Source organism: Fundulus heteroclitus, chromosome 12 (assembly GCF_011125445.2).
Source record: "Fundulus heteroclitus isolate FHET01 chromosome 12, MU-UCD_Fhet_4.1, whole genome shotgun sequence".
Lineage (NCBI taxonomy): Eukaryota > Metazoa > Chordata > Actinopteri > Cyprinodontiformes > Fundulidae > Fundulus > Fundulus heteroclitus.
The window spans coordinates 43,910,708-43,932,566 of NC_046372.1; the positions used below are offsets into that span (position 1 = coordinate 43,910,708).

The 21,859-nt window shown below is 39.7% G+C and overlaps 1 protein-coding gene across 3 annotated transcripts in view; it reads left to right on the top strand.

Moving 5' to 3' along the window:
- The first annotated feature begins 9,764 nt into the window (after nt 1-9,764).
- Nucleotides 9,765-21,859, top strand: part of slc4a5a (solute carrier family 4 member 5a) — a 56,794-nt gene continuing 44,699 nt past the window's right edge. For 2 of the 3 annotated variants that reach the window (XM_021308951.2, XM_021308960.2), the window contains exons 1-4: nt 9,765-9,936; nt 15,558-15,616; nt 17,433-17,468; nt 19,295-19,507. In XM_021308951.2, coding sequence (XP_021164626.2) covers nt 15,559-15,616; nt 17,433-17,468; nt 19,295-19,507 — 307 coding nt within the window. In that variant the 5' untranslated portion in view covers nt 9,765-9,936; nt 15,558. The remainder of the gene's footprint in view (nt 9,937-15,557; nt 15,617-17,432; nt 17,469-19,294; nt 19,508-21,859) is intronic. The other variant, XM_012849459.3, reaches the window with a different exon arrangement.

Below are 21,859 nucleotides of genomic sequence, written 5' to 3' on the forward strand. Positions count from 1 at the left end.
CACTGCAAAAAGGGAACACAAAGTAAGTAAAAATTTTTAAAGTTTGTGTATTTTTCCTTGATTTGAGCAGGTAAATAAGACTATTTGCCAATGGAACAAGATTTTTGCACTTAAAATCCTAAAATAATTCATCTCCATCATCTTATTTTAAGTGCAGCATATCTAATTATCTTATTTCAGAGGTAAAAATACTCATTCCATTGGCAAATAGTCGTTTACTTTAAGTTCCCTTTTTGCAGTGTATAAAGCTAAACGTGAAACATCTTAATTTTTAAATTCTTCTTGGAGTAAAACTGTATAGGTAAAAAATAAAATTGGTCAAAGTGACCAATCAGTTATGGTTTCTTTGCCATTGCAAATAATTAGAAGAAGTGTATTTAATGTTATGTCTTTAGTACAGGGGCCATAACAGGGGCCAGGACCATTTCTACTGGGGCATGGGCCCCTGTTGGCCCCTGTCTAGAACCGCCCCTGGCTGAAATGATGACAAGCAATGCAAAACTGGAGAACAGTAGAAATCAGTAGAGTGAGAGAAATAGGCCCTGATATCCTCCAGTAGTCTAAGCCTATAGCAACATAACTATAGAGGTAGCTCAGGGTAACATGAGCCACTCTATATACAACTATAAACTTTGTCAGAAAGGAAAGTTTTAAGATTAGTCTTAAAAGTAGACAGGGTGTCTGCCTCACAGACCAAAACTGGGAGTAGGTTCCACAGGAGAGGAGCCTGATAGCTAAAGGATCTGCCTCCCATTCTACTTTTAGAGACTCTAGGAACCACCAGCAGACCTGCAGTCTGAGAGCGAAGTGCTCTGTTAGGAACATACGGGGTAATCAGAGCTCTGATATATGATGGAGCTTGATTATTAAGGGCTGTATACGTTAGAAGAAGAATTTTAAATTCTATTCTTGATTTAACAGGAAGCCAATGGAGGGAAGCTAAAATTGAAGAAATATGATACCCCTTGTTGATTTTCATCAACAATTCATATAGCCTTTTCTGTTTATATTTACCATTACATCATCATGTGACCAGGCTTATGTCACTTACATTAAGGATGGGTGGGGTTGGGGGAAATCATAAACATGTTACTTATCGGGAAAATAGCATTCTAATGCGTTTAATTTCCATTCATTCCAATTAAAAGGTTTTAGCCTTTGACTTTTATTAAAACATTTTTACCGTGATGCTGTGTCTTTGTTTGTATTTGGTAGGAGCTGTAATTTTCATCGATTTTGTGGAAGGAGGCTCAGGGGAGGACCCACTGGGACTTGAAATAGGAGTAGGTCGGGTTGCTCTTCGACCATGTAGAGCTGTCAGTTTTCTGTGAGCCATTACAGCACCATCGGCTCCTTTGGGACTTATTTAATAGCTGAGTAAAAGGCAACCATCTGGCCTTCTAAAAGTTCTGCAATACTTCCGGTGGATGACGCCACGTCTGTTTATGTCAGCTCATCATGCTGTTGCTAGGGTTCAAAACACTATCTGGTTGGGCACTTGGAATATATAGCCTCATTTAATCATAATCAACTGTATTTTGGTCTTTTTGATATAGGCATATAACGTGGCTATATACCTTTGATGTCCCATCGGTGTAAAAAACCCTTATGGAAATAAAGTTTGTCATAACTGTAAAACACAACCCAAAACACACCACCATAGCTTTGTTTGAAGAATGCTACCCTGTAAGCTCCAGGTCTTAACCTTAGTCAAAACTTAACAACACAGTAAAAATAAACCACTTTGTAACTTTCCTTGCTCATTTCTGGAGAACTTCTGCCTCTGTGTCCGTTCTGTTGACTTTGGGGCATCTGGATGCGATTAATTACTCCAGGGTGAAGCTGGTTCTCTGGGCCGGTGGCAAGGAAGTGGCTCTCACCATCCTTTGTGAATCCCAGCTGGGATTGGTTCTCCCCAGAGGTCCGGTGGGCTGCGCTCGGGTGGTGGAGGTGTCACAACTTAGGGATCTCTGCGCGGCAGAGGTGTGGCTCGGCTCCCATTTTGATTCACAGAATGCAAACAGTACTTATCTTGATCCAGCCTCCGCACATGCTTGTGGGTCATCGAACTCCATTCGGGCTTCTCCTCATGTAGACCAGGGAGAAGAGGAGAGAGGGTTCCTCTCCATTGCTGCTGACGAACAGCGGGTGAAAGAGATCGTTAGGTCCAGGGGCTTGATCATATAGTTTCAGTAGGCACCCTGCAGTGAGGGCAAACCCCTCTTTTCACACGATTTACTTTTCTTGCTTGGTAAGAGGCCGCTAGCCTAGCCTAGCCAAGCTTTAGCTTTACTATGGCTTACTCACCTATCCTTCCATCAGCTTCTGCGTCTTTGTCTAAGTCCCCCCCTATCTCCTGCTCTCTGTGTCAGATGTTTAGTTATTCTTCGGCCTCCTTTAGTGATAATGGCACACGTAATTAATGTAGTGTTTTTGTAGCTTTGGAGGCAAGGGTGTCAGAATTGGAGGCCTGGCTCAGTACTGTAGAAAAACCAGCAGATAGCCAAGGCCTCTTAGCTAGCGTAGAGATTAGCTTCACATATTGGTCCCCCAGCAGTACCCGAGCAACCGGGTAACCAGGCCGGCTGGGTGACAATACGCAGGAAGCATGGCGCTAGATTCCAGCCACAAGATCACCACCAATTCTAACGGATTTTCCCCACTCAGCGACACACCCACTGGTCAGGAACTTGGCTCGAGAGACACCAGGGGCCATAATCAAATGCCTGACAGGGCCCAGAACGGGCGATATCAAATCCTATCTGAAACTGCTAGCTAAGGATGAGCATAAATACAGTAAGATTGCTATTCATGCTGACGGTAATGATACCCGGATACACCAATCGGAGGTCACTGAAGTATCTGTTGCTTTGGTGTGTAAGTTTGCTAAAACAATGTCGAACTCCGTAATTTTCTCTGGTCCCCTGCCTGATCTGACCAGTTATGACATGTTTAGTTGCATGTCATCATTCAACCGCTGGTTGTCTAGGTGGTGTCATGAAATGCCGTGGGTTACATTGATAACTGGCGAACCTTCTGGGGAAAACATGATTGGTGATCTACCTTCTAAGTAATGTATTGTTAGCTTCGATGCTAACTGCATTAATATATCCTTATTTGTAAGTCACTTTGGAACTTAAAATTGTCCACCAAATGCATAACATGAAATATGAACCATTTTCCAACATGAAATAAATGTGTAAATAAAAGAAAGGTGGCGGTGGCACTCTAACTTTAGGGTTAACCCCAACATCCACTTGTTTAATTTTTGTGAGCTGAGAAACATCTATTGTAACAGCAGTGCTAGGGGACTAAAGTTAGGCATTTCTGAATGGCTGTGTGTTCACCATCGAGCTAACAGGTCAGTTACCATGAAGGTTTTAGACAATACTTATTTTACCTCCTAATACTACAACAGACCACAGCCCGGAGATGTTGTGCAATATGCACCACCAATAGACCAACCAGCCTCGAAGCTCTTCTTCTAAGGCTTTTGCTCATTAGAAAAATATAGTGAGGGGTTCACTAGCTGATCAACATCTTATTATTCGATAGATTTTTGACTTGCATTAGGCTGGTTTCAAATTTGTCACTTCATAATGTTGGTTTAGTCAGTCGATCAGTAAATTCATTACAGATATGTTCATAGCAACAGGTATAACAACACATTTCTTTTCTTTTAAACCCACTTTAATTAACAATTTACTGTCATGATAAATGGAATGCAAACCATATTGTATTTTAGGCTCTAACATTATTATTTTGATGTTGGATCAAAATAATTGAGATCTTCTCCATTATCCAAAATGATTAGAACCTACATTTAGTCATTCTGTTCTGTCTCTCTTTGAGGTCGGTCGTGTCTTTCTCTCCTCTCCAGCTTTCCCCCCCCCCCCCCCTTCCTGCTTCTGCTGCTATGTCTTGTCTTTCTGAGCACTTTCTTCATATCAACCGAACTCTGAAAAACATGGATCTGATAAGCTGGTCACTCAATGCTATTGATAAATATTTTTCGACGGGTAGGCAACAAAAGGGAGACCCGTCCGGTCCTGATTTGACTCATTTTGTGGGATACACCCTCAATTCTTGGATGAAAAACGGTGTGTCTTTCGACTTTGTCATTCCTGGACGTTTGAAACGTTTGCATGTTTGGATTCAGGATACTTGGATTTCTACTTATTGGATTTGGTGGATTTTTGATGTATCTGCAAATTCAGCATATGTCGGTAGCCATTTGGCCTTGATCAGGCTGCCGGCTGCATATGACGCGCTCACTAAGGCGGTGAACGGACAGTTCTGGAAGGTGGAGGAGCAGAGCCGAAAAGCTGGATGTGCTGGGATGCCGACTGGCTTCAGTGGTTGAACTCAAGGGGAGACGGGATAAAATCTGGATGTGAAGCACGGAAAAGCCCAACAATTTGGAAAATTGGATTTCACCATTTGGAGCCAGCAAAAGACTTAAAGGTGGTAGGAAAGTAGTGCAGCCTGCCCTCATAACAAATAACATATTTGGTCTATGCCCTCCCTATCTCTACTCCTGGATTGTTATGACGGAGAGTGCTCAGAACTCTACCCTGCTACCCCCTCCCCCGCTGACACCTGTGGATGCTTCCTGAACTTTTGGCCGGCTGATAACATCAAGGACAATGGCCCCTGGAGAGTGTTCACGCAAATATAAACACTTTCACCCAAACAGACACACATAACTGATGCTCATAAAACTGATGAACTTACACGCGACTAGTCTCAAATGTTTACCTTCTGCTATATGTGTCTCGTCTTATTTGTGCTTTTTGTGCAAGAGGTTTTTGATATCTCAAACTGTATCCTGTCATAGGATAGAGTATGAGTTATGTTTTTTTTTCTCTCACCTTACTTTTTTTTTGTGGCCTGTGGGCACCGTGTAAGGCGGTTGTCCTTGGCAGCAAGGCCTCAGTAAATCGTCTCCCCCTGTAAATGTTTGTGATGTTTGTTTGTTTGTTATGTTATGGCGGTTGTAATGAAACAGCAATTTCCCTCTGGGATTATTAAAGTATATCTGATTCTGATTCTTATTAACTGTACAAAAACAAACAAGAGACTGTAATATTTATTAAAGAAAACAAAGCAAAAATGGAAAAGCTGGGGGGAAAACATCTATAACCCCTCTTGCTTCCATTTAAGAGGTAAAGCAGTGGCCAAGTACTGCTAATTAAATACACTTGATCATCACTGGGATCAGTTTAGGCAATTTGCTACACTGGAGTAACTATCCAGTGCAGCATTGACCTTTAGAAAAGCAGCTTTAGTTGCTTATCAATCTAGGAAAGGTTATACAAATATTTAAAAGCATGTTAGATGTCGATTCATCTGCAATGGAAAGGATCATTCCCAGGAGCACACATTCCAGCAAATTCACCCCAAGGTCAGGCTGTGCAACACTTTGAAAAACTGTAACACCCAAGAGCTTCATCTCTGACTCTAAAGGCCTTAGCTAGGCAGCATAAGTTGAAAAATACTAAACCATCAAGCCTGTTCTTTTAAGCAGCAGGATTTGGACTCGTTGCACCATTAAACATAAAACCTCTGGAGCAATTTTCTTTGAACAGATTAGATCAAAATAGAGATTTTTGGCCAAAATCCCAAGTGCAATGTTTGGCCAAATCCAGACCAAAGGAAATCAGCACAACCTCCTCAAAACTGCAGAGAATGGTTTGTAGCTGAATGGGGCCAGAGAAAGGCAATTCTCAGAGACCCTTTTATGAAGTTTGGCAAACGTTATTTCTTATTTTTAAATGGAGTGGAGAGCGATGTGAAGCAACACTGTAGAAGCGAGTCGCACCAGAAACAGCTGAAAAAGCCTCCTGTCGATCTATGGACTCATTTTACTCCAGATCAAAAACACCTGCCAGACAGACAAGCTGCAGCAGCCAAGATTACCTTTAACAATATTTAACTTTACGTAAAAGTTTAATAGCATTTTTCTTATTACAAAGTGTTCATCTTTAAAAGCAAGTTAAGCTAGTTTTCTGATAAATTTCTGTTAAACTTTTCTAAAGTTTAACATCCGTGCAGGTGTTACTTCGTGCCGTATCTGATGGGGAAACAATCAATGAGCGAGAGGCGAGGATACATCCTGGACAGGTCTCCAGTCACAAGGCTAAAATGTAACAGTTTTATTAACTTCCAAAAAGTTAAATAATATGTTTTCATAAACTCGCGAATTGTGACAATTAATTGTTGTGTAATAACAGGCAAAGCAGAGCTTGATTATTGTAATGTGCAATCTGTGTTAAATTAAAATGCATGACGTCATCATAGTGTTGGTTATGTGTCCCGCAGTGTCCCTCACAAGCATCCTATTGTCCCACATTTGGTCATTTAAGATCTGGTCACCCTATGGGTAACAGCTACAGTACAGAGGCACCTGCATCCATGGCCGACCGTGTGCGTAACCACAAAGTCCCTGTTTTTGGTAGTTTAAATTACTTTCCTGCTGTCTTCAGTATTTCAGTAGTGTGGTTCCCCTTTTATTGTAATATAATATGCTATTTATAAGCCCCTATGGATAAACACGGTACTAAATAAAATAATGAAAAGACAAATAGCATTGCAAATACTTTGAACTGGCATTCACTTGGATATATATGAAGTCAGAAAGGCCAAGGTTGTGGTTGGCCTTGTATGTTCATAGGATTGATTTATAATGAAGGTGGCAGGGAGCCAGTGGAGTTATTGTACAGGTGTGAAGTAGATGATGTAATGATGCAAGCTGCTGTCTTTTGTACCAGTTGCAGTTTATGGAGGGTTTTCTGGGGAATAGGGAGGGAAGGGAGCTGGAATTGTAAAGTGGAGAGGTGAGTGGACTGTGAACCAGTTTGGCAAAAGTGTGAAGGAAGAACTTGCTTGATGCTGCAAAGATCGAAGTAAGTTAACCAGGTGATGTTATGGATGTGGAAAGTGATGGAGAGGGCTGTCCAGGATGATGCCAAGGCTCTAAAGCTGAAAGGTGCAGGAACTGTCAAAGTCATATTTTAAGATTTGGTTAAAGTTGACTTTGCACAATATGCATGACGTCCACGCCCCCGGTGAAATATGGGCTGACTAGAAAAAAAATTCAGTCAAATTTATTATTTGCTGCAGATAACGAAATTTAAACGCCGGACTAAAAGACGGGAGAGTGAATCAGCAGTTAGCCGTTACACCTACAGCTCCCACATCAGATGCACAGCAGCAGCTATCCAGAGGGGTCAGAGCAACACTGGAAATGCTTTCTATCTGAATCATGTGCTATCAATTTCTGTGTTTTCCTAAAAGTAACAATTTTGTCATTTAATCCTCCTTTTATTATTTCTATCATTTATTTTTAACATTTTATTGCTATGTCATATACAGGAAACTGTACTTGCTTTTAAGGCACAAAACATGCATACACTTTACTGAGACAATTGATAAGACTCTGCATGTTGGCATTAGTTAATACTTCTGTTCAGTAGGTATATATTAAATATTATTCAAACTACTTTTATTTGAATATGATATTTACTTATGCAATGTCTGACACCAAATTTTTATTTCAATTCTTCTGCGGTGCAAGACACAGCAAAAGTCACATTAACAGTGGAAATAAGGTATTAACAACAAAATACACTGCAAATGAGATACCAAAGAAAAGCAAAATGTGCAAACCTAGATCCATATCTCTGTTAATGAGGTGAAGAAGTCATATTATGTAAAAACCCAGATAAATCTAAAGGCAAAAAAGGGTTCCTAAAAAACTGATTCAGTTTCAGAGACAGATTAAAAGGTTTTAGCTAAGCAGATTTCAGCCACACCAGCCATGCAGGTGAATCCACCTTGCCACTTGCATCACAAATAATCCAGGGTTTAAGTATAACCTCCCTCAGCCGCTGGGATTGCAGAACCAGGGTTTAAATAGATTTGCAATTAGCACAGAAAAAAAATACGACAACAGCCATATAAAAGCTGTTTGTTCACCAAAATAACTTTATGCTTTTGTTAAAAGAGAACAGTTAAATAGAAGTAATGTGTAAGTTATTGATTGTGTAAAACATTTCATTTATTTATGTATTTTATATCAGTGGTCTCAGCACGAGTCAAATTGTCTTAAATTCAGATGATTGTGAACATTCCCTGGCTCATAGTCAAATTAACTGATATGCCCCTAAATATTTTCAACATAAATACAGAGTGGGTGCCAGGTTTTAAATAATGTTCAATAAATTGGTCCTGCAGACACCGGAGCAGAGGAGGAGCACTGTGAGGTGAAGGCCTGTTGTTTACATACCTCTGAAATGATGACAGTTTTCTCTTTAAGGTGAATAATTTGGATATTCTGGGCCCACCCAAAGTTGCTTTGTCCATAAACCCCTAAAGACTTAACATTTCTGAATTCTTCGCCAGTAAAAAACCTTTCACTCCACTGATAAAATAGAAAGAAAGCTCGGTTTCTGAGAATGGTATCAGGTCACGTAAACCATTTGTCCAGTTCTCATTTTCTGCTCATATGGACCAATCGCTCTGATCCTGGAGAGTTTTTTTGAGTTAGCGAACCTTCAAAACAGGGTCTAGCTTGTCTCAGTACTTTCCATTGCCTTTCTCTTTTGTACGGTCTATTTTGCAAGTGCGTTGCATCTCTCTCACTCACAGCATCAGAATCAGAATCAGTGATGTGAATAAAAGCTGCTGTCCAGGAAAATGACAAGCGCATCCCACAGTGCATAGCAAAATCACGTGCCCTTTCGTGCCCCATAGGGCAGCTGTTGATTAGAGAAGGAACTCCTCTGTGCACCAAAGGGTTCTAAGGTTGATCAGGAACCCTCCTTCTGGCAGCTGAAGTTTCACCCTATCGGGGTCATCAGCAGGACAATGATCCCAATCACAGCAGCAAATCTAAAACAGATTGCTAAAAATAACAGTACATCCATCCATCCATTTTCCAACACGCTTAAACCTGTTGGATTCACGAGGGGTTGCTGTAGTCTATCTCCAGCCGTCAATGGGCGAGAGGCGGGGTACACCCTGGGCAGGTCGCCAGTCTGTCACAGGGTAACATAGAGACACACAACCATTCACGCACACTTTCACACCTAAGGACAATTTAGAGAGGCCAATTAACCTAACAGTCATGTTTTTGGACTGTGGGAGGAAGCCGGAGCACCCGGAGAGAACTCTACAGCCCTACAGCACAACCAAGATGTTGTCATTTGGGTAGAAGTCTTGAACTCAATCTGGTTGAAAGACAGGGAAAAACCCCAACCGCTATGCAGAAACAGATGCCAACAAATCTCAAATAACTCAAGCAATGTTGTAAAGAGCAATCCATCAGTACTCGTAACGACGAAGTCAGAGAATAACAGAGAATATAACTTTTTTTCAACATGGTTCTACAAGCAGCTGGAAACCAGACATTTCTAAACACATTCGGCAAACTATTTTTGTACCTTTCTTTGACAAGTAATGAATCTATTGTGTGTTTTTATACACTTAGGCATAGATTCAAATGGAAAAAATATGGTATTTTTATAACTTCCACTGTATAAAACCCTAGAATTGAAAATGCAAGTCCATGAATGTTTAGTCTTGTGTCTCCTGGTGCTGTTACACTTTCCCCTCTATATTCTATGGCAGCACAGTAATAAATGTATTGACCTGCTTGTAGAGCATGGTGAGAGATTTCCTATGTGTGTCCGTTGACAGGAACAGCTTCCTGCCTGTAGCTCTCAGCTCTGTGCTGGTTTGCCTGTTATTGACCTCACGATGAGAGCGATAGCCAGGCACACAGGCACCCTCTGACAGAAAGAGGTGCTCCTCTGTGCTGACTTTATTCCACTCAATAGTTTGTTGGAGCTCCACTGGCATGTTTTCACTGATGCGACCCGATGAACATCAAACGTCTTTTCTCCTGTCTGCCACTCTAGCAAACCACTAATCCAGGTAGGCTGTCACTTCTACCAACGTACTCCCTTAGTTCTTTTTAGATATACTTGTTTGCTCTGTTCTTTTTCTTTTAGCGGCGATACCGAGGGCTAAGTAATGCAGTTTCATTTTCTCAGTTTGTTGATCAGAAATGGTTTCCAGCTTGGACCCGCAGGCCTGGGAGACGGGGATATGGAAGTATTAGAGAATTTAGGCCATTTGGAAAACGACACCAAGGAAAGTCTAAAGCTGAAGTTGTATGGATACGGATAAGGAGGAAGTTTCTGTTTTAGGTGGTGCCTGAGTTGTGCAGCCGGTCACGGGGACACACTAATATTATATTTCAATGATAATACATTTTTGTGCACTAATAAAATAAACTATTAGCTAATAGAAGAGGTGTAAAAGTTTAAAGACATTTTATTTGGGTAGATTTTTATCAATGTTGGAGTAAAAATTATCAAAGGTAGAAGACACTTAACCAAAATAAGACAATTTTAAGAAATTCTTTAGATAATTAAGTATCCAGTTTGTCCTTGGTGGAAGCAGAAATGCCAATAAGAGCTGGTTTCTGATCAAGGCAGAAAGCCATATACCATTCATTGTCAACATCATAGGTAAACCTTAGGGAAGAAAGAATTAATAGAAAACAAATAAGAAGTTTTATAAACTCGGATTAGATTTAAGAATGATTGCAAGGGAGCAACTGAGCATTAGCTCTTTTAGAAACTAGTCAAAGTCTGGTCATAAGCTTAATGTGAGAATTTTGTGGTGAAGTTCTGTAAACTTCTATTAAGAATCATTCCCTCATGGTGGTTAAAAAAAAGTCAGACGAACCAGAAGTTTCAGCCTGTTTTAGCAGTTTAAAACAACTCAGAGTGAAAATATTTATACCCGCATTATACAAGAAACTGTCAGCAGATATTTACCGATTCGATAGTTTTTTTTTTCAGTTTGTTGCTTTTTGGATTTTACTGTGCTAAATCAACGCCGGCCGAAGCTGCTAGTTTTATCAGTCCGCTAGATCGGCTAAAACCTCCCAGTCTGTTCAGGAAGGGAACTAAACTTTACGATTTCACAGCATGAAAGAGGAAATGTTCCTGTGCTGCTGCTGTTTGGTGTGAAGGTACCCTGGTAAGCTCATGATCAGAAGATCTGAGGAAATCCGAACTGCCCCTTTAAATTCTTCTTCCAACATAGAAACCTTCTCAAGTACAAGACGTATGACACTTGGAGTGGGTCACTTTTACTACGTTTATTATTCTCTTCATAATATAACCCATATGAACACGCCAGGCTTACCTTTCTTGTCCTGGCACTGCGATCAATGAATAAAATCAGCGGCTGAACATATTTAGTTAAATTCTGATTAAGATATTTATGTAAGATTTGTCACCAAAAAGTGGTAGATGTTGAAGTTTAACCAGGATGGAGCATTACTTCTACGGGCTAATGTGATTGATTTGAATGTCAATCATTAAAATGGCTCATATTGAACAGCCTCCATAGTTCATTTTTATAGCCTCCTCCATCCATCACAGCGACGTCACAGAAACAGCATAAAAACGTCTCTTTAGGTAGAATATCAAGATTTATCTGAAGAGGGATGAAGCGATTTCAGAAAAATCACACAAGCACAAGCGTCTTTAAAATTCACCGGGCTGCTGTGCAAGACTCTTAACTTGGTGAATGTTTCCACCCTGTGAGGTCAGCGTGAAAGTAACAGTGAGCTATTTCTGCGACTGAAGGCTTTCTCTGTGGGGAACAATTATCATGTTTTAATGTAATTTCAGTTTTCCTGATTGCCTTTAGATGAGGTCAGAAATGTGACACGCCATGCAGAAAGACTCAATTACTCAACAAATGAAGCCGTTTTGCCTCATCCGCACGTTTGGGATCACATCCATGCTGGCAGGGCACATGACAGCGGGATCTCGTGCACACGTTTATGCACCAGTGGGGATTATTTCCATACGGCGCAGGGTGGGGGTGTTCAGAGAGCGCCGAGCCCATCGATCGGCTCGTGAAGGGGGGGCCGGCCTGCAGCTCTCGCTCCAGCTGCCCACTGGGTGTGAAGGACACTGATGTGACAGCGCTAATTACAGAGGCAGGAGGCCAGAGCTGCAAAGCTTCCCAGCAGAACTCAGGCAGAGCTCCGCCGGGTCGGGACCTCCCTCCACCAGTCACTTCACACCTCTCCTCCCTCCAGGGTGGTGTCTCCAGCAACTCATACCAAACAAAACCCCAATACATAACCTGATCTAAATCATGGCATTCACTCCAGGCTTGCTAGGACAAACAAAACCTAATGACATGTGAGTTTATTGCTCAAATTCTTATCAAAGCAAAGACAGAATCATTTAAATGTGTGGAAATTATTAAAAGTTTACAACTTCTGTATTTGTTTAGGCTCCCAGCTGTTAGCGTGCAAAACAGCTGTTTTAAGATTTGTTTAAAATGATTTAACAAACACAACATCAGTGGTCAGAAGTTTACTTACATTCATCAAATGCATGAAAGTAATTTATTATAGTACTTTAATGCTTTATTTGAGCTGGGGCTTCTTTTCACAGGGAGTGAATATGACACAATATCCAAATTAAACGCGTTTTAAATGTAAAAGTCGGTGGAATAAGTTCCAGTGAAATCTTGTGTCAAGTGACTATCTTTTAACTTGACCAAGCCAAGGTCTATTGTCTGTTTAAAAAAAAAAAAAAAAAAAAAGGATTTGTTTGGCCGAACTCACTGGACTGGCAATCTTCCAGACGGGAGAACATATCTTCTGCTGTGGAACTTGGAAATGAAGCATGCTGACCATAAACATCTGGCTCTCCCCTGTGCTTAGATAATGGGTCTGCCATAGATATTATATCAACACTGTTTTCAAAGTCCAACTAGGGGACATTTAACACAATATTAGCAAAGATGTATGTATACATTTGAGCCTTTATGAGTATTTTCCTACCTTGTGTAAATCAGAAAAAACACACAATCAATTAGACTTATGCACCAAATTCCCATTTTTGAGAAAACTGTTTCATAAAACTGTTTTATGGTCAATCCAGACTGGAACATGATTGGTTTATACAGTTCATTGAAAGGACAAAATGTCCCCTGCTACCATTTGATCTGGCAACTTTCCTTAAATTTTACTGTGATTTACAAAATCAGTCAAACGTTTGGACTCCCCTGTGTCAGTCTCTTCCTTGTTTTTATGGCTTTCTACATTGCAGCTATATAGCGAAGACATCAAAACTATGATTCAAAAGTATCTAGAATTATGTACCAAACACAAAATTGTGAACACCTTGTATATTTTAGATTTTTCTTGTGACATTTAGAAAACGGCAGGGAGGTTTTAGTGTTTTGGAAGAGCAGAATCTTTCGCTCTGTGGTTCTGCCATGACCCCGCTTGTTGTTCAGCGTCCTCCTGGCTGACTCACAGCCACTCAGGCTAGTCAATGTGAGAGAGACATGTGGTTTCTCAGAAGTAACCCTGGGTGTCTTTTGTGATCTCACCGTTAAAGGCCTGTTTCTTGGAGTGTTGTTTGCTTCCTGAACACTCCTAGGGAGTGTTACAATGATGGCATACAGGCTCTGTTTATACACAGCAAGCCTGGCAGTGGACTGAAGAGTGAACACTCAGGAAAAGGTCTGGCCACCTCTTTTGATTGAGCCAAAATCTTATTTCTCTGAAATGGAAAGAAGCTCCATTAGCTCCACACCTAAAAACTGGAATGTAACACAATCACAGGCTTGAAGTTAGACTTGACTGATTTTCTGTTTTCCAATTTAAATCCTACAAAACATATAGAGGAGACGCTATTGTTTATCTAAAAGAGTTGGATTCTTTTCTAAACAGTGTGATTGTCTGAATTTGTTTGATCTTTATATTGAATTATCTATATTGAATTATATTATATTTATATTTTAGGTCAGGTAAAAATGTAATTTATTTGAAATGGACTGTAAAAGAAAATGAGCATTTTAGTCAGTTAGAAATTCATTTCAGATTAGAAGCCATGGAGTTTCAGAACATGTACAGTAGGTAAAAAGAACAGTGCAGACCTCGTTTATTTGCAAGTTAAAGATTTTATTTTCCTTACACCTCTACCAGCAGGAACATGGTGGCCTTAATCCTCACTGGTGGCCTCCAGTGTGTGGACTGGTGGCACGTGCGATACGTTACCCTTCCATTTGTTTTAATTATGCACATTTTTATTGATTTAACCTTGCTCCTAATTATTTTCCCATTGATCTGCACGGCAGTGCAGCAGCAAGCAGGTCAGTGAACAAGAGCTGCTGCTGGTGGTGATGCAGCTAGAGGTTATGTCCCAGATATGGAGCTTTGACACACACACACACACACACACACACACACACACACACACACACACACACACACACACACACACACACACACATGCATAACCTTGTTTAATGTAGAAAGTGAGGATTGTGCCTTGACTTTCATAGACTAATTCATCTTCAATTCTTTCTATGGCCTCACCCTGACCTTTGCCGGTTTATACCTAACCCTAACCATAAACCTAACTGACACCTTAGTCCTAAATCTAAGCCTTAGCCCAGGAAAAACAAGTGAGGACCTTTTTTTCGGTCCTCACTTTACATTAAATCTTCCCTTTACTAGTAAAATGAGCAAAGTACAAGAAAAAAACATACACACACATGATTAAAAAACACGCATGTGAAGTTAGAAGTGAATATATGAGTATATAAGTACATACCAGTTTATTAAAAGGTTAATTGTGACCAAAACTAAAGTACAAAAGGTACAATGTTTTTAATAACTATTTAGACTTTTGTTTACAATAAAATGAAAGAAACACTCTCAGGCCATTTGTAATAATGAATTGCCCCCTTAATAACCTCAGTGAAAAGGTCAAACTATTATTACTCCATATTTATTTAATTACGCTACTATTCTAAATCTATGTTTGTGATACTGTAACTGTAAAACCGAACATACACTAAACTGCCAAAATTATTCTCTCGCTTCACCACATCACCGACTTACGAGCCCGTATTCACAAAACTTCTCAGAGTCCTCCCAGAGAGCTTCTGTCCTTTCTGCCATGGAGTCTGATTCATAAAGGTTGGTCAGAGTGACTCTGAGTAAGGAGACAACATAAATGTTTATCTTAGTGAAGAGGTGTGGTTGACCCATTGTTAAGTGTGATGCTGTCTTCTCAGCGCTGTGATTGGTTGATACAAGAAACAAACAAAATATATATTAAAAAAACACAGAAATCCAGTTTGGAAAAACCCAAAGTGGAGAGGAGCAGTGCCTCTGTCTGCACAGCTCTGAAAAAGAGGAGTGTTGAAAGCTAAACTGGTCCCTGGATCACAATGGGAATAGCACATTGCCGCATATCAAAGCATCTTTTTCTTTGTGCATCTTTTTCTCTGCTTTTACGCACATGCCTGGAAAGAGAGAAGAGTTGCTTGCAGCAATCAAAAGCCAGAGAGGAGATGGCATCACACAACCGAATTTCTGGATGACCCGATTTTTCCTAAAATTATGTCACTAAGAGCTACTTTTACCACAGCCAAAGCATGCGATGATGTTTAAGATTAGGTATACATGTATCTAAAAAAATTGTTTTTCAAACTACCAGGATGGACCATGGAGACAGAGGGATGAGGGTATCTGACTTCCGCTATGAGGAAGAGGATGGTGAGTTGTCTATACATGAGCCTAACAAACCTGTGGTGGAGAAATGATCCCCCAACAAACATACAAAATTAAGTCTAAACCCCTAAAAGAATATAATTAATATTGGATTGATGGATGATGTAGTTATGAACCAGTTTTAATTCTGAGATAGGATATAAAAAGTCAAAAAAGTTCATGTATTTTGAACAGAATGGTTTGCCTTTCGTTACCAGAACATCCACTATTGCTGTGCCTCTCTCTATTGTTCTGCTATTTGACCAGAAGTACTGTGTCTTGTTAAATGCTTTTAATTATTTATTCAAATAATCCTCAATCACTCAGGTATTTTCCTGTAAATGATCAGCCCAATTTGGCTTTAATGTTAGAACAACAAGTGAAAAAGTGATTTGAGCACTAGCATGGTCTAACAGCAAACTCTGCATACATATGGAATAAATGAGTGGCAACTTCTCTTCAAATATAAGAATTTATTAACAGAAATGATTCAACTTTAAGTCAAACATATTTTAATCAACAACTCTTCTTTACTGGGCTAGTTAAACTTAACTAAGACTACAGAGCCAAATGAAGATCAAAGGAACCCTTTGAACCCTGTGCACACAAAAGGACAAATAAAAATGGTTGATAGCCATCTGCATAAATAATGGTTCAATGATTTTTAGGGTTCATTGAGGATCTTTAATCTAGAGAACCGAAGTTCAGTTAAATTTAATTTCAATTAAATTTTAAATATATAGCGCCAATTCACAACACATGCCATCGCAAGGCACTCTACAAAGTCAAATTCAATCAAATCATACAGATTGGTTAAAAAAAGTTTAAATTCAACTTAAAAGATTTGAAAAGAAGTTAAATGAGCTTAACTTGTTGAGAACAACATTTGGTATGTGTTCAATCCATTCACAATGCACAGATAAAACATTATTTGAGAGAAATAAATCATTTTTAGCACATTTGATTTTAATTAATGTAATTCTTCCTTCAGAAATAATTAGATTAGAATTTTGCCCAGAGAGTTTCAGGAGCAATTTCCGCCTGAAATTATATACCTAACATAAATCAAGTACAGCTCCACAGCTATAAAGCGTAAATGCAAACAGTTGGTATGTTTGGTAAGGCATCAAGGAATATTTTTTCCAGTGGAACCACTATTGCAAATGTCTTATGTTTGACTTATAGGTTATTAAACAAAGAAAATAAATCTAAGTTTTTGAGCCACACCTAAATCTCTTTCAGAATAAACATGCAAAACACAATGAAAACCCTTTAATGTTCCACATCTTAACAATAACTGCAGCAAATCTGGACTAAATCAACGGAAGCATATTTGTTCCACAAAGGTTTTAGTGAGCATCTGGTATTTTGGCCCAATTCAACCATATATATCAAAAGTGTGCCAAATGTTTTTTTCACCTCATAAAATGGAATCTGGCAGTTAAATCACAACGTTTGTGTATTTGTGAGAAAAAAAATGGGGACTTGTTTTAGAAACACTAAACTACCTCCTCAGTATGCAGTTAAGTTCCCCAGAGTCTCTAATGAGCTGATTAATTAACTTAGGTGTGCTGAAGCAGACAGAAAAGGTGCAAGACACCAGAATTTGAGGATTGGAGTTGTAGACATTTTACTCACTGCTTTGCATGTAAAACGAAAATAAAAAAAATAAAAATAAGGGTTATGTAAGCTTCAAATTCAACTCAAAGAGTTCAGCTTAACGACCGATTGTGTGACATTTTCCACCTTTTAATCAATCTATTGTGTAAAGAGCACCTTAAATTGCATCCTTGTTTTGAGTCAATTTTGTTTTCTTTCCCAGTTGGTCATGTCCCTAGATCCCACAGCATGCTGGCAGGTATGATGTAGGCTTTGATATAATGTTTCTGTTTTATTTGGACATTCTGTTTTGTTTTTCTTAATAATGAAAGATAACATCAAAGACAAAGGTATCTGTTTTCTTGTGTTAGTGTATGTAAATTAAGGGTTAGATTTAGAAAATTGTACAGGAGGCGCAGTGAAAAATCTGCTCAGGGCACCAAGTAGTCTAGGGCTGACTCTGGTACTTTGTACCATTGTTGCCAGTATGATTGTTGAAGAAATAAACCAGTAGGGTTTTGAACATCTGTACCAGACAATATTTGATTTTAAATGTATACAGGCCGACATGATGTTCAAGCTATGCCTGTAATACATAAATCTCACACTTCTAAGGCAGCCGGTGGCTCCAGGGTCGCACCAGGTGCCCTTATTTTCCACTTCAGCACCGGCCCCCAAAATGTCTTTGAACGCCACTGCTAACTCACATCCTTCACCATTTAGATGGCAGCAAGGATGACATGACAGTCATGGAACTGAGAGAGGCTGAGTTAGACCTGTTTTATTCTTAAACCTTATAGAGACTGAAACTGTTGTTAAAACCTTGAGATAAGCTACATGATCCAATACATAATAGATTTGTAGAAAAACTAGACACTCTATGATGTTTTATTATATATAGATAGATTAGATAGATAGATAGATAGATAGATAGATAGATAGATAGATAGATAGATAGATAGATAGATAGATAGATAGATAGATAGATAGATAGATAGATAGATAGATAGATAGATAGATAGATAGATAGATACACGATAGCATAAAGCTAGATAGATAGATAGATAGATAAGATAGCTAGTCTCGATAGGATAGATAGATAGATAGATAGATATATTCCACCTAAAACAGCTAAAATTACACACGGTTGCCAATGTTTGAGCCTCACACCTTAAGTTTGGTGTGCTCCCATCTGTTTAACTGACAGTGAGCATCATGCTATAGTCCAAAGAGCTGTCTGATGCCTTCAGAAAGAAGTCTCAACATAATTTAATACCCCATTCCACTGTATAAAAAAAGTCTACAAGTGGAGGAAATGTAAATGCATTTGAATATGCCCAGTTTTGACCATCCAAGAAAGTTCACCCAGAAGGCAGAGATGTTTAAAGAAGTCTCCAAAACCAAGCTCAAGTGTGCCAAGACCTCTGTAATAATGTTCTTTGGACAGATGAGACAAGAATTAGGTTATTTGAACCCATGAGCATGGGACGTGTTTGGTATGCATGAACCCAAAACAGCATTCTAAGTAAGAGTTAACCACACCAACCATGAAGCTTGGAGGTTGATGTGTGTGTCAACTTAGGAAATAGTCCTGGGTCGAGTCAGAGCCCCGATCTGGATGTCTGGACTGAACGTGTAGGAAACTCCTCAAACATCTTACAGCTGGATATGAGGAGTGGGGCAAACAGCTCAGGCTGATGTAAGACACTGGTAGATGCTACAAGAAGCTTCTGACAGGGGTTATTTCAGCCAAAGGGCATTAGCTATGAAGCATTGGGGTCTCCCAACTTTTTCCTCAACTAGAAAACATGTTTTTGTTTCTATCTTTTCTTCAGCATGTAAAAGATAGTTAATGGCTGATCTTTACCGCTGATTAAATCACTTTCTTTATTCAGTTCTGTTTTGAAATAACTGAATACTTACTGGTGTGTGCTAAGTGAGTTTACCACTTCACAGACAATTTCTGTGTAAGAGAACTATGCATGCAGTTTAACATTTAACCAAGGCAACCACACCGATAAATTAGTACTTTATTTTCTCTAGCGTACTGACATATTTAAATGAAGACTCTATCTTCCTCCACAGACCATCAGTCTGTCTATATTGGCGTCCCAGTATCCCGTGGAGTGCGGCGCAAGCGGAGGCGACGGCGCTCAAGTCGAGAAGCTCACGTCATGGACAGGGACATCCACTATGGCCACAACAGACACCATGAGCACGATCGCTACAGAGACATAGACATAGAGGAGGGACTCATGGATTCAGCTGAGCAGAGTCTCCAAGACATCAACCGCACAAGTAAGGCTGATCAAACAACAAATAGCACAAAACACACGAGAACTCCTTAAACCGGCTGTCAAAGTAGAATCTCATGATGAGCAGAGTTTGTGCATGTAAACAAAGAACAGGGCGTCAACAGCCCATCACATTTATTACAGACTTAGTACACTTACAGAGGAAGGTCATGATTTAAAATGCTGATCTCAGGCAGCCATGAAAAAGGCCCTTACTTTTCATATTCACTTACAATGAACATGTAACATGTTCCCTAGCTCAGACACAAGCAGCTGAACTGATTATAGCAGGCCAGAGTCTGTTCATACCTCGAGCTGACTCTGAACTAAAGGCTGGCAAATAATCACAATATGTAATGATGTTTAAAAGAAAACAAAGGAAATCTCTCAGTTTATGTGGACCAAAGGCCCAATCTTCCTGTGTCTAACCCAATCTCTTTTCTTGATAAAGCCATTAGAGCTACTGCTACTACGAACTACTCTTTTTTTGAGCTAACGCTTATATTTTTGGCTCATCGTTTAAATGTTTATGTGTTTCTCTCTGACACCAAGCCATTCGTGGAAGTAGTGCAGACAAAAAGATTGTGTACTCCTGGGTCTATGTTGGTTCTTCCTGTTGAAAAAGTCGTTCTTTTCCCATCGCCACTTGCTTGCTCTGGATGAGAGCAACCCAGTGTCGATGACTTTTACCGGTTGACAACATAAGCTGAAACTGGATCTACTAGGATCATGTGTGATAGTGTGTGTAACTGAATTTAATCTGTCTATATTACTAGGTTGGTTTGGCTTGATTTGATTTGGGTAAAGTTCTGGTTAGGAGTTGCACCGGTTGAACTCAGTTGTGTTGTGCCATCCAGTCCTTGAGGGGCTGTGCCTTACAAGCTTTAGATAAGTTCAGGTTAAAAAAAATCTGGTCTATGCAAACTGTATCAGGAAACCAGAGTTAGCTGACCATGGTCTGATTTTTTTCATTAAATATTCCAACCTCCTTTTGTCCCTTTTGAAATATATTTTATATATTTCTGATCCAACAACAATGGGAGCCTTAAAAAAAGTCTTTGGACATCAAGTCACAGAGAAGTGACTTGATGATCTTAATACTGCTGCATTGTTATGTGCTGTTGGAGCTACAGGTCTGGAGATACACTGCTGCTTCAGGATCTGAATGACCAGCCCTAATTGATACAATCAGGATTATATTTACAGAATTTAACATTGGTGTTACACATTTCTTGTTTCTACAAATAAATAAATAACCTCCATCAAAAGCAAAATGAATCCATTGGGCTTGTCTTGATGAGATTATAGATATCAGCGTGATGTCATAACTACAATAACTCTATTGACCATAGTAAACCCTTTTATGGCAGCCTGCGACTGTGAGTTACGGAGATAGGGAGTTCGTCCTGCAATTGGCAGTTTGCCGGTTCGACCCCCTGCTCCAGCTGTCTCAGTTGTTGTGTCCCTGGGCAAGACACTTCACCCGAATTGCCTGCTGCTGGTGGTCTGAGGGCCCGGTGGCGTATGACAGCCTCGCTACTAACATAGCTCACCACCGTCAGGGTGTGAACGGGAGAATGACTGATTGTAGTGTAAAGCTCTTTAGGCTCATCAGACTAGATAAAGCACTGTACCAGCCATTTACCATGTCATTTATTTGAGCCATATGAAGATGAGGCACTGTCAGAATAACAGCCTAGCTAAAACAAAAATAATGACATTTTTTTTTTTTTTTTACAATTTTAGTTCTTTCATAGCAGTTTTTAAACAAACCTACTATAGCTGTGCAAGCACGTGCTAGTACAAGAACTCATTGGGCTGTTTCCTTGATGTTAGAGTGCTAAACTGCAGAGTTTACAGTTAATGCAGTTATTGTCATCTATAAAGTGAATGCAACGTTTTCCGGTCTGGATTAGGCGAGAAGTTGCTGATGGGTGTGGCCAATGCTGCAACACACCATGAGTGAGATTACCGTTGCAATTAATGGGATCTGTTCAACATTACTGCTTGAGTTGCTGTTCAATGATATTAACTTTACAATCCTATAGATGAGCAGTGTTAGGGATGCTAGATTTGCACTGATAACTGGATATCTGTCTCCTTGATTCTTGAACTAGCCACAACATCATGTGCTTTGCTTCACTGAGTTTTCTTTTTCCATTCTTTTTTGTCATTCATCTGTCAGCAGTTCAATTACATCAGTTTGTTGTATGTATTGCCACGTTAAAGTCCATGATGGTGTTCATTGAGCTCAGCCAGCTTACGTGTGAAGTTTTTATTTCAATAAAAGAAAGGCTTTTTGTTGTGCTTTTGATTTGATTTAACCTCCTTCTGGCCATTCTAACAGCGAACAGCA